The sequence below is a fragment of the Prunus mume genome, linkage group LG4 (genome assembly GCF_029339155.1).
Source record: "Prunus mume cultivar Tortuosa linkage group LG4, ASM2933915v1, whole genome shotgun sequence".
NCBI lineage: Eukaryota > Viridiplantae > Streptophyta > Magnoliopsida > Rosales > Rosaceae > Prunus > Prunus mume.
In genome coordinates this window covers 17,829,915-17,843,227 of record NC_142701.1, presented here as the reverse complement: position 1 = coordinate 17,843,227, position 13,313 = coordinate 17,829,915, and the positions used below count along the sequence as shown (strand labels likewise).

The following is a 13,313-nucleotide window of genomic DNA, read 5'->3' as shown; positions in this document are numbered from 1 at the left end:
TTCTTTACCACTAAAGAATCTTTGTACATCTTGTACACGTGTTATCAGTGGCGGACCTGAAATTTTATAATGCGGAGGTAATATCGACTAAGTATGAAAAATGGTTTTTCAGAATAATCATTTTCTCAAGATAATTTTTGGCGGCTTTTATTCCTTACACATCAAATAAGAAAACTTGATTTTATGGGATTTTAGTATGAAGTATATATTGACTTAATGAGCCATCATTTTTAGCCTAAATTGTATTTTGCACTAAAACCGAATTTTCATATTTTGATTTGGTGGGAATTTGATTTTTAGTATTTTTATTTGAATCCAAATGGGGGGTACTTCCTTATTTACATTGTAAACTTAAGTAAATGGAGTAATATAAAAATAAATAAAAGTAAAAAGACAAAGACATTTACTTAAATGTTGAAAATTGAAATAAGGTAATATGTACACCACTTGAGCAAAGGGGCAATTTGAAGCACCTACAATGATTTTTCAGTGAAGGAGGTGCAGCTGCACCTCCTTGCGCCTTACTGATCCGCCAGTGCGTGTTATAATATGAATGGACGACATAGTTTATAATATGAGTGGACGGCACATGTTATAATATGAATGAATATTTATTGATATTATTCTATAAATAAAAAGAAAATAAATCATGTCTTACACTCATATTATAACATGTGTAAAAAATGTACCACGTGTCCACAGGGCGGAGGGAGCTAGGGGTCCTATGCCCCCTCATTGAGGCCTTTGTTTTCCTTCTTTCTATTTTCATTATTATTACTACCCCTTCTAAATATCTTCTTGTCTTATTTCAACTCTAAATTTTGTAGTAATAAACTACAATTGGAATTTCTTAGTGTGTATATTTAAAGAAGTACATTTAATTTCAATCAATATATTTTGCCAGCATCAATGATGAGTTGATAGTTGATATAATATATAAAACAATAGAGTATGGTAATCAAATTTAGGGATTTTGTATCAACTAAAAAATTAATTCAAATGTCATTTTAACATTTGAGGGTGCTCCATCTGTACAAAGTTTCTAGCTCTGCCATTGCGTGCTACAGTAGTATTTTATAATTTATCCTCTTCACAAGAGAAATGGAGAATGTCCAAAAAGAAAAAGTTAGATAAAATATTTGAAAATAGGTTACCAATTAAATTTTATTTTTCACTTTTTATTACACCCATTTTTGTGCTTACTTTGTTATGTATCGACAAAAAAATGAACCTTTGTTATGGAAATGGTGGCTTTTCTAGACCATATAACTTTTTAACTTTTAATTCCAAGGTAAAAGGTGAATGGATTTATTAAAAGATACATTGTCGGATGGATTCTCGGCTCTTTGAACTAACTTAAAAGACATACTGACAGAATATTGACCACCGACCTTTGGAAATGTTAGGGCTTTGCAGAATTGCAGTTGGAATATGTTGTGACAGAGAAACCCTAGCCCTATCTTCCAAGACCCAACTTACATGATTTAGAAGGAAAAGGACTTGATTGAGTTCTCATTGCTTTTTGAGTGTGAATGCCAAGTGGCTGTTTCAGAACCCACATATCCAAAAAGCCTCATCAGACTTTTAGGCCTCCCACTCAAGACTTTCAAAATGACCTGCCCATATTGGAAGGGCCTGTTTGGATCCACCTCTCTAACTTCTACTGTTTTTACTCTTTTCCGTTTTCTACATTCAATCAAACAATTGTTTATATGGTATTAAGCCATTGTGTTGTGTATTAACAATTGCTTATCCCCTCCATGATTATATAAGCAAATTGCAAGAGAGATGCATGCCTAGAGCACATCGTCCATGGCGCGGGGATTTATGTCCTAAACTTTTGACTTTTATTGGGTCGTTTGCTAAAATCACAACAAAAAAAGACACGACCTAATAAAATAACGAAAAAAACTACCAAACTTGTTAGGAGAGCCACGCCACTTTGTCTTGTTGAGACCTGCCTTTCTTTTTTTGGGGACAAACGTATTGTTGAGCCTTGAATAGACAATCTTATGACTTTTAAAGAGCACCATAATTTTTATATCAAAAAAATAATAATAATCAAGAAATGGGAGGCAATGAATCAAGTCTTATCTTGTGTGCAGATATAAAATGTCCTAGTACGACTAGAGCTAAAAATCTCCAGCCAAGTCATTGTTTGGCCCTAATAATTTAGTTTGATACTTTGGTTGAGCACAAATTCTTTCAGTAATAATATTTTCCACAGATTCTTGACCTTACTCCGCACATAAGATAAATAAATCTCTAAGCAACACTCATTCAAAATCAGATAAGAGAGGGGATGGGTACCTGCAAAAGATACTCCGACGTTCAAGTCAATTTTTGTATGTATTTGAGTGCACCAATCAATTTGAAATCGCCTCCTTTTATCTAGTTGTGAAGCTTCGCATTTATACCTGATGCTAGCCTTGGGATGCAAACTTCACTTTGCACGTCTTATGTCCACTTTCACCACTTCTGGTTAATGAGAGTTGTGCGTTATCAACTCCCAACTGTGTTCACATCTTATGTCCACACATTTGCTTCTATCTCAGTGTGTTACTGTCAGTGTCAAGCATAACAAATGTAACGTATAACAAAATATATCCATCAGCATTCAGCAACACCGTGCTATCTGCTTGTGTATGAACAAATAATCAGTGTGAGATGTTCAAGAGTAATTGCCTCAAGTTATTAACTGTGCTGGTGTCATTCATCTCTATTGGATTTGGAATCATCGCCACTTCAAGTAAACTTGACCAAGTCTGCACTAATAGACTCTTCCCGCAAATGCACCCCAAAAAATGTCCTAGTACAACTAGAGCTAAAAATCCCCAGCTAAGTCATTTTTTGGCCCTAATAATTTAGTTTGACACTTTGTTTGAGCACAAATTCTTTCAATAAGAATATTTTCCACAGATTATTGACCTTACTCCGCACATAAGATAAATAAATTTCTAAGCAACACTCATTCAAAATCAGATAAGAGAGGGGATGAGTACCTGCAAAAGATACTCATACGTTCAAGTCAATTTTTGTATGTATTTAAGTGCACAAATCAATTTGAAATCGCCTCTTTTTATCTGGTTATGAAGCTTCGCATTTATACCTGATACTAGCCTTGGGATGCAAACTTCACTTTGCATGTCTTATGTCCACTTTCACCACTTCTGGTTAATGAGAGTTGTGTGTTATCAACTCCCAACTGTGTTCACGTCTTATGTCCACACATTTGCTTCTATCTCAGCGTGTTATATTCTTCAGTGTCAAGCATAACAAATGTAACGTATTACAAAATATATCCATCAGCATTCAGCAACACCGTGCTATCTGCTTGTGTATGAACAAATAATCAGTGTGAGATGTTCAAGAGTAATTGCCTCAAGTTATTAACTGTGCTGGTGTTATTCATCTCTATTGGATTTGGAATCATAGCCACATCAAGTAAACTTGACCAAGTCTGCACTAATAGACTCTTCCCACCAATGCACCCTAAAAAATGTCCTAGTACAACTAGAATTAAAAATCCCCAGCCAAGTCATTGTTTGGCCCTAATAATTTAGTTTGACACTTTGTTTGAGCACAAATTCTTTCAATAAGAATATTTTCCACAAATTATTGGCCTTACTCCGCACACAAGATAAATAAATCTCTAAGCAACACTCATTCAAAATCAGATAAGAGAGGGGATGGGTACCTGCAAAAAATACTCATACGTTCAAGTCAATTTTTGTATGTATTTAAGTGCACCAATCAATTTGAAATCGCCTCCTTTTATCTAGTTGTGAAACTTCGCATTTATACCTGATGCTAGCCTTGGGATGCAAACTTCACTTTGCACGTCTTATGTCCACTTTCACCACTTCCGGTTAATGAGAGTTGTGCGTTATCAACTCCCAACTGTGTTCACATCTTATGTCCACACATTTGCTTCTATCTCAGTGTGTTACTATCAGTGTCAAGCATAACAAATGTAACATATAACAAAATATATCCATCAGCATCCAGCAACACCGTGCTATTTGCTTGTGTATGAACAAATAATCAGTGTGAGATGTTCAAGAGTAATTGCCTCAAGTTATTAACTGTGCTGGTGCCATTCATCTCTATTGGATTTGGAATCATCGCCACATCAAGTAAACTTGACCAAGTCTGCACTAATAGACTCTTCCCGCCAATGCACCCCAAAAAAGGCAAATGCTTGTTAGACCAACAAAATCGAGAGATATTCTGTACCACTTAACCCACTCTGCTGGACAGCCCAAATTTAATCGTGGGCCAACTTAGGTTTGCTAGAATTTCTGCGACAAAGGCTCTGTATTCTTTCTTTAGTGGTTTGTTTTGTTTGTCGGATTTTGGGCTGGGTTTTCTGTGCAAACCAAAATAAGCTGGAAGTGGGCTCGAAGGCACAATAACCCGAAATGCTTCCGTCGAGGATTTGTACCTTTGCATATTTGACATTGATGGGTCTCGGGTCAGTGAGAAGAAAAAGAGTGTTAGCGTAGCTGTGCCATGTTCTGCGTTTTGGTCAGGACTTAGAATTTACCAAAACAAAAAAAAAAAGAGAAAAAAGAAAAAGATCCGCGAAAGCAATAGTGAATCTCTTAGATTAGATCGATCACTTCATATCCCTCTCATCGATTCGTCAGCTTAATTGATTTTCTTCCCGGTCTCAGTTTCTCAAGCAGGCAAGTCATTTTGTGTTTCAACAATTTTTGCTTCCAATTTAGGGCTTCTCTGATTAATTCGCGCTAAAATTGGCTGAATTTTCTTGGTGTTTGGTTGCAGGATTTCTCGAGTCTCAGTGTGACCTGAGAAATCAGCAATGGATTTGGTCTCTGGTTACAAGGTGACCTAACTTCTTCCTCTCTCTCTCTGTCTTTCTTTTGTCCTTACAAACTCGTTTGGTCTCTTATGGCTTCACGTGCAGGGGGTTGTAGGGCTCGTTTTTGGCAACGAGAAATCTGGTTCTTCAAATGAAGATAGGTACTTCACTCCTTCTCTATTCACCAAATTCCATACACACTACTCCCGCTGTTGCTTAGTTATAATTGTTGAATGGTATGTGACCAATCTACTCTGTCATTGTTTCAATATGTAGCTATGTTGAACGCTTGCTCGATTGTATTAGCAATGGTAAACTGTCAGAGGACAGGAGGACTGCTATGCTCGAGCTTCAATCTGTTGTGGCAGAAAGCTCTAATGCACAGCTAGCATTTGGAGCAATGGGTGATTGCTCCTCTTCTTGTTTGCAAATTGCAACAGTGGTTTAGTTTTGCATTTTATGTTTGTCATCTATGACATTTTTCATTCATTTATTTTTTTCTTTTTTGCAGGCTTTCCTGTTATGATGGGCATATTAAAGGAAGAACGCGATGATGTTGAAATGGTTGCTAAATTTTCTTCTTCTTTTCACATTTCCCCTTAATCGCATTGTTTTCCCCGAGTTATCATGTTGTAGAATCCGTTCTGGTGTTTTATTGAAACTGTTTGGGTGCCACTGATGAAACTGTTTTTATTTTCTGATAGAGATATTTCACTTTTACTGTATCTTTTTAGGTTTCTGGAATGCGAATGTGATTGTTATGTCCTTTTAACCTGTCCCAGTGATTCTTATGAATTTTCCTCCAAACGTAATTCTTAATTTCAATTTATATTCATGCATAAAGTCTCATTTATGTTTTCCGCATGTGCAGGTTCGAGGTGCCCTAGAAACTCTTGTAAGTGCCTTGACTCCTATTGACCATGCAAAAGGCCCAAAGAATGAAATTCAACCAGCTCTAATGAATGCTGATTTGCTCTCCAGAGAAGCAGACAACATTTCACTTCTTCTGAGTTTGTTGGTTAGAGTTCTCTAATTATATTTGCAAAATTCTTTTCATCATTCTATTTAAAGTTGCTTGATTTTTGCTATATTTCTTGGTTCTTGCACATAGTTTGACAATGTTTATATTTATTTTTGTTGTTTTTGCAGTCAGAGGAGGATTTCTATGTACGATATTACACTCTTCAACTTTTGACAGCTCTTCTCACAAATTCTCCAAATAGGTATCAGTTTAGAACTACTATTTCCCTTTAGTCTAATTTTTTTGGATTCTTTTAGTGGTTTTGGAAATAAATTTTTCTGAGTTCCTCTTCAGGTTACAGGAAGCCATTCTGACCATACCTCGTGGTATAACTCGCTTAATGGATATGCTTATGGATCGTGAGGTACAATTCACTGAATGATAATTTATCATTTTGCATTTAACTCTATTATCAACATGTTTCGCTACAATTTAACTTTTAAGCTAAAATTCATGTTTATTGGTCACCTCTCTATTTGAGGATTTTTTTGAAATCTTTTGGAACCTATGAATTATTGAAATATGATTGTGGTATCAATCTTTTCCTGTTGTTCAGTCATACTGAACTATATTGTGTTTTCCTTCTAGGTTATACGAAACGAGGCCTTATTACTTCTTACTTACTTGACCCGTGAAGCTGAGGTGAGATTTTTCTCCCACATGATCCTTTGTCTCTTCTTTTTATTTAGTTAAATTTTTTGAACTTGTGACTGAAAAGTGCGTTTCTTTCCTTTTTTTGAAAAGAGACTCAATATTTTGTTAGTGTAAACAATAAAATTACAATCAAGTGGGCAAGATGTCCATTCCAAAGTCCAACAGAACACTAATACATAAAAGCTATCAATTGCTAAACCATCAGAACTGAAAAGTGTGTTTTTACCTTTTTATTAACTGATAGATTATTATGATTTCAGGAAATTCAAAAAATTGTGGTCTTCGAAGGTGCTTTTGAAAAGATTTTCAGCATCATCAAAGAAGAAGGTGGTTCCGATGGTGGTGTTGTTGTGCAGGTAATTCTCTTTGACTTATTCTTTTCATATTTAATTCCCTGTGTGACTTGTTTAAGTGTCGTTGCCTAAGAAGCACGGACACGGACACGGATACGGATACGGGGATACGATACGACACAACACGGGGATACGACAAATTTTCAAAAATGAGGATACGATACGTCATGGATACGGTAATTTAAAAAATATATAATCATTTAAAAATAACAATATATATATTTTAAAACATATTTTAAATAACATAAAAATGATAATATTATTACTTTTAACATACTTCCACTTGTCTTGGTTATAATATTTTATTACTTTTAATAAGACAAACAAAACAAAATCCTTTTGTCAAAACGATAAGACCAGCCATCACGTGGGGTGTGGGTGAAACTGTGAGAGTATTAAACAAACAAAATCCTTTGACCCAAAAAAAAAACAAACAAAATCCTTTTGTCAAAAGGATAAGACCAGCTATCAGAACAGAGAAGCACGCGTGAGAAAACAAAATGAAAATGGAGAAGAGAACCCGACGCCGCCAACAATGAAGGATGAAGAAGAAGAAATTGATGAGTAGGGGCACCGCTGGATGAAGAAGAAGAAGGAAGATCTGGGCTTCTTATTTATATCGAAGAAGAAGGAAGATCTGAAAGAAGAAGAAGTGGAGACGTTTTCTGATACACGTATCCTAAACAATGGATACTCGTATCTGTAATGTCAGATACTCGTATCTTTTTGTCGTTGACCGTATCCGTTTAGTCGGATACGTATCCATTGCGTATCCGCATGTATCCACAGCATATCGTATCCCTCAGCGTATCGGATACGGGATACGCGCCTCAACCAGCGTATCCGTGCTTCTTAGGTCGTTGCTGATAAACCACTTGTCAAGCTTCCTTCTATGGATTAGTTTTGTGAAATTGACATGAATAAAAAAGCCTTTCTTTCTTTGGTAGGTTTAGATTTTATAACTATACTGATATTTTCACCAAATTTTATAGGTAAAATAAAAATTTTCCACTATTTCACTGCAAGGGATGCAAATGTTTGTTTGTTATATACTAAACTTGTGAAACACTTACTTGTCATGTTCTAATGCCTTGCTTATAGAGGGATGGCTGTTGGCACACTGTGTTACAAAATAAAATGTGTGTATTTCATAAATCAAGTTCCCATTTCTAATACCCGCTAATCTCTAAAAGAAATTGAGAAATCAATTGATTTTGGAAATGGTTCTAATGTAATACACTTCTGCAGGACTGTATTGAATTGCTGAACAATCTTATTCGGAAGAATGGATCTAATCAGGTTTTTAGTTTTTGCTGTAGCTCTTATTCTTGTAATCATTGTTGTCATTTGTGCATTTTGTTTATTTTTGCTTCTAATTAAAAACATGTGTCATTCAGGTACTACTGAGGGAGACGATAGGATTTGACCCCTTCATGTCAATTTTGAAGCTACGAGGGAGTACTTACAGCTTCACTCAACAAAAGGTTAGATACTCGATTTTCATAACTTTGTATTGCAGACTGTTTTATTTATTATGGCACAACTCTTACTGGTAATTTGTTGTTGACTTTGAATTAAACTCCATGCCAGTAGACAATTAATCTACTCAGTGCGTTGGAAACTCTTAATTTGCTAATAATGGGAGGTTCGGAGGCTGATCATGGAAAAGATGCAAATATGCTGACAAATAGGAGAACCCTCGTTCAGGTAGTCTATGATACTCTCTCACTAAATTAAAAATTCTGTGATATGTAGTCTTTCTGATTTTTTAATTTGCTGGATGTAGAAGAAAGTCTTGGACCATCTTCTAATGCTGGGTGTGGAAAGCCAGTGGGCACCTGTTGCTGTCCGTTGTGTAGTAAGATAGTTCTTCACCTTCTTCATCCTCTTTCTCTCTCTCTCTCTCTCTCTCTCACTATATTATATACGACCAATCAATGTCAGCTGGACATAAAAGTACTTTACCTTTGAGCCTGTCATTATGGACTAATTACATGAACTCTCCGTATCTGTTTCCCTGAAACTTATGTGGCATGCTAGGTGATAAAATTAATGCTGATTTTCAAAAGGAAGACACATATTTGGCTTAGGAACTTTTTGGTAATGATGTTTATATAGTTCCTTGTAGAGATTGATGTAATTGTTAGGGTTTGTTCACTTTGTCAGGCACTACGATGTATTGGTAATCTGATTGCTGGACATCCCAAGAATCTTGATGCCCTTGCAAGCAAATTTCTTGGAGAGGGGCCGCAGGAACCTGCTTTGAACTCAATTCTTTGAATCATCTTGCGGACATCCAGTATGCAAGAATTTGTTGCTGCAGATTATGTTTTTAAGAGCTTTTGTGAGGTTGATAATGTGTATATGCTTCTTATACCATTGATTACTTTGCTGTGCTTCGTGGGCATATTTAATTTATTACTGGCATACGAAAATTACAGCTTCATGATCGTATACTTTTTACTTCTAATTTTATGTTATAAATTTTCTTCCACCTGGTTTTTATCAGAAAAATGCTGATGGCCAAACTATGTTAGCGTCAACTTTGATTCCTCAACCTCATTCCATGGCTCATGCTCCTGTTGAGGAAGATGTGCACATGTCCTTTGGAAGGTTTGTGTATTGTATGTGCTTTTTTTCACTGCATGCTTCTAAATTCTCTGTTTATTTCAGGCTTGATTGAATTATCAAAACTTTGTTGCATCAGCTAAAGCTTGATCATCTTATTCTTTTCATCTTTCTTTGTTGGAAAAGCTACTTGTGCTAACTAATTTTATAATAATTTGATTCTCTTGCAGCATGCTATTACAAGGTCTTGCAGCATGTAACTTTGTTTAAATTTAGTTACAAAAGGTATACATCTGACACATGACATTAGAAATCCAGGCACTTAAACAATTATGGTTCAGCATCTATTGGGCTCAATCCCACATTAATTGGTTCTCAGGGCCGAACAGCCTTTAATGAAGTCCCTCTATTGGGCCCAAGCCCACATCAATTTGTTCTCAGTGGCCTTACAGCCTATTATACCACACCTGTGCGAGAGTGATTGCTTTGCGAGAGAGAGAGAGAGAGAGAGAGAGAGAGAGAGAGAGAGAGAGTGATTGCTTTGCGAGGATGTCGATCTGTAAGTTTTATTATTGCTTTTTAGGGTTCTGTTCCTGTATATGATTTTTTTGTTGCTTTCTTTTTAATTGGTACATTACATTTAGGCGAGCTTGGATTAGGCAACGCCTGCCAGAGACTTCTTTCGATGAAACAGCTGTGGATAATCTAACGGGGGAAGCGCAGCGTGTTTTGGACAACATCCGATTTATGTTGTATCTTTATTTAAATTTAGTTTTTTTTTAGGGTTTTGTTGCAGATTGTTGTTTTCTGTTATGGCTAAATTGCTAAACGCTACTTACTTAATTGGATTGAGTCTTGGTATGGAAAACATACCAAGTGAGAACTTTTCAAATTTAGAGAAACCCTGGAATTAAAATGGGCGATCTTGAGCCAAATCCTTTCTATTTTTGATTGTTATATATAAACTTTAGTGTGTTAAAGAAGTCAATGTCTATTTAGGAGGTCAAATCCTGCAGCTGCAACTGCTGAGGAACCTCAGCCAGTTCACTTGTTTCGACTTGAGCTGCTGCCTTTGCTGTATAATCATCGATTCAATGCCAAATATGGGGTACATGATGCTGCAACATTCCTGTCCTCCAAGTAGAGGCTTCACGCAATGCTGCCGCCCGATAAGTCTATTGGGCATGTTGGTATTGCTTTGTATTTGCAGCCGTGTCCCTTTCCCGGCTTGCAGGAGATTATAGATTTTCGGGAAAGGGGTGCGGCTGCAAATACAAAGCAATACCAACATACCCAATAGACTTATTGGGCGGCAGCATTGCGTGAAGCCTCCACTTGGCTGACAAGAATGTTGCAGCATCATGGACCCCATATTTGGCATTGAATCGATGATTATACAGCAAACGCAGCAGCTCAGGTCGAAACAAGTGAACTGGCTGAGGTTCCTCAGCAGTTGCAGCTGCAGGATTTGACCTCCTAAATAGACATTAACTTCTTTAACACACTAAAGTTTATATATAACAATCAAAAATAGAAAGGATTTGGCTCAAGATCGCCCATTTTAATTCCAGGGTTTCTCTGAATTTGAAAAGTTCTCACTTGGTATGTTTTCCATACCAAGACTCAATCCAATTAAGTAAGTAGCGTCTAGCAATTTCGCCATAACAGAAAACAACAATCTGCAACAAAACCCTAAAAAAAAACTAAATTTAAATAAAGATACAACCTAAATCGGATGTTGTCCAAAACACGCTGCGCTTCCCCCGTTAGATTATCCACAGCTGTTTCATCGAAAGAAGTCTCTGGCAGGCGTTGCCTCATCCAAGCTCGCCTAAATGTAATGTATCAATTGAAAACGAAAGCAACAAAAAAATCATATACAGGAACATAACCCTAAAAAGCAATAATAAAACTTACAGATCAGACATCCTCGCAAAGCAATCACTCTCGCACAGCAATCTCTCTCTGTAGAAGACTATGATTTTAAGGGTGTGGTATAATAGGCTGTAAGGCCATTGAGAACAAATTGATGTGGGCTTGGGCCCAATAGAGGGACTTCATAAAAGGCTGTTCGGCCACTGAGAACCAATTAATGTGGGATTGAGCTCAATAGATGCTGAACCATAATTGTTTAAGTGCCTGGATTTCTAATGTCATGTGTCAGATGTATACCTTTTGTAACTAAATTTAAACAAAGTTACAACCTAAATCGGATGTTTTCATTAGATGTTGTATTGTGGATAAGGTTCAGGGTTATAATTCTGGATTTTCAATTGTTGCATACGCATTGCAACAGATGTGGATGTTATCATTAGTTGTATTTTGGTTAAAGTTCAGTGTTATAATTCTGGATTTTCAATTGTTGCATATGCATTGCAACAGATGTGAATGTTATCATTAGTTGTATTGTGGTTAAAGTTCAGTGTTATAATTCTGGATTTTCAATTGTTGCATACACATTGTGACAGATGTTGATGTTTTCATTAGATATTTAGAATTGTCAATTGTTTTTTTTAATTTTTGATGGAGATTGTCAATTGTTGGATGTGCATTGTAGCAGATGTTAATGTTTTCATTGTGACAGATGTGAATGTTATCATTAGATGATGTACAAGTTCAGTGTTAATTCTAAATTATGGAATTTCAGTTGGTGCATATGCATTGTCACAGATGTGAATCTTATCATTAGTTTATTGTCAAACTTGCTTATCAAGCTCAATTATACTGTAGCTATGGACCTTCCTTGGACCAAACATTTTTTCAAATTGATACTTCCCTTCTTTAGCTTATGTGTGAGAAAATAAAGTGTAGTATCCAGATTCCTCTGTGCTAATATCTAAAAGGTTTCTTTCAAAAGCTTTTAATCATGCCCATTCCTAGAAAATAAGTATCCAGATTCATCTGTACAGATTTTACGAAGCTTTTGTAATAAATAGCCTAGAAATTGGTCCGGATTTACAAAATTCGACACTAACTATGATCCCAAAATGGCTAGAATTGAATCGAGAAGCATTCCCGTTAGACTAGTTGACACCATATCTTACATACGAATCAAATTATTGAAGATGAAAACTTTCAGCTTTTGCGGATGCCGCTAGTGACTCTTGCCTCCTTTTAGTTTTTGTAATCTCGAGTAACATTAGTGCGGGTGCTGCTCATAGAAAATCTAGGGAGAGAGATAAAAAGATATTACAACACAAACCATGCGCCCCTGTTAGGGAGAGTTCATAATGTTGAGGGAAAGATCTCATCTTTGAGATCTGTCCCTATGATTTTATGTATGAGTGATCACTTTGTATGATTTATTTTGAGGGATAGATTCAAAGACTTCATCTTTCCCGATGATTCATGTATTATCTTTTCATGTAGAGAGATTTTTTTCCGATTAAAGTTTACAACTTTTTCAATGTTTCGGGTATGTATAAAAAGATGGGGACCAAAAAAATAACCACTCATGTAGGTGCACAAAAGATATTTAAAACAACGAAGTTGAGATTTTTGCTTTAGTTTGTATAAATTATGAAGTGCAATCATTGAAAGAATGCGTAAGAAGACTCAAATTGCATAATGAGTAATCATTGGAAATGAATCCAAATAAGCAGGAAAGGAGAAAAATAAACAATGAATCCAGTTCTGTCTATTCCAAGATGATTCTTAGAGGCTGCTATTTCTTTTATTGATTGTTCAAAGCTTTTGTAATAGATAGCCTAGAAATTGCTCCACATTTACAAAATTCGACACTAACTATGAATGATCCCAACATGACTGCAATTGAATTGTGAAGCATTCCTGTTATAGACTAGTTGACACCACATCTTACATGAGAATCAAATTATTTAAGATGACAACTTTCAGCTTTTGCAGATGCAGCGACTCTGCCTCCTTTTAGTTT

At 36.0% G+C, this 13,313-nt stretch overlaps 1 protein-coding gene and 1 long non-coding RNA gene across 3 annotated transcripts; one reads left to right on the top strand and one right to left on the bottom strand.

Annotated features, from left to right (window-relative positions):
* Window positions 1-4,216: 4,216 nt before the first annotated feature.
* LOC148918054 (golgin candidate 6-like) lies at window positions 4,217-9,202 on the top strand. Of its 2 annotated transcripts, XM_089049742.1 has the most exons (15): window positions 4,217-4,688; window positions 4,789-4,849; window positions 4,931-4,986; window positions 5,102-5,229; window positions 5,337-5,389; window positions 5,697-5,843; window positions 5,975-6,048; window positions 6,141-6,210; window positions 6,435-6,488; window positions 6,761-6,856; window positions 8,102-8,152; window positions 8,251-8,337; window positions 8,447-8,560; window positions 8,640-8,711; window positions 9,020-9,202. In XM_089049742.1, the coding sequence occupies exons 2-15, from the start codon at window positions 4,826-4,828 to the stop codon at window positions 9,131-9,133; spliced, it is 1,140 nt and encodes a 379-aa protein (XP_088905868.1). In that variant the 5' UTR covers window positions 4,217-4,688; window positions 4,789-4,825; the 3' UTR covers window positions 9,134-9,202. The 2 variants fall into 2 exon arrangements, with proteins under 2 accessions (XP_088905868.1, XP_088905869.1); XM_089049743.1 differs by lacking the exons at window positions 8,640-8,711; window positions 9,020-9,202 and having other exon boundaries at window positions 8,444-8,560.
* A 1,802-nt stretch (window positions 9,203-11,004) lies between these two features.
* Window positions 11,005-11,388, bottom strand: LOC148918053 (uncharacterized). The gene is made up of 2 exons (XR_016125908.1): window positions 11,339-11,388; window positions 11,005-11,252 (listed from the first exon to the last, which is right to left on the bottom strand). It is a non-coding gene; the product is annotated as an uncharacterized LOC148918053 (long non-coding RNA).
* Window positions 11,389-13,313: the final 1,925 nt, after the last annotated feature.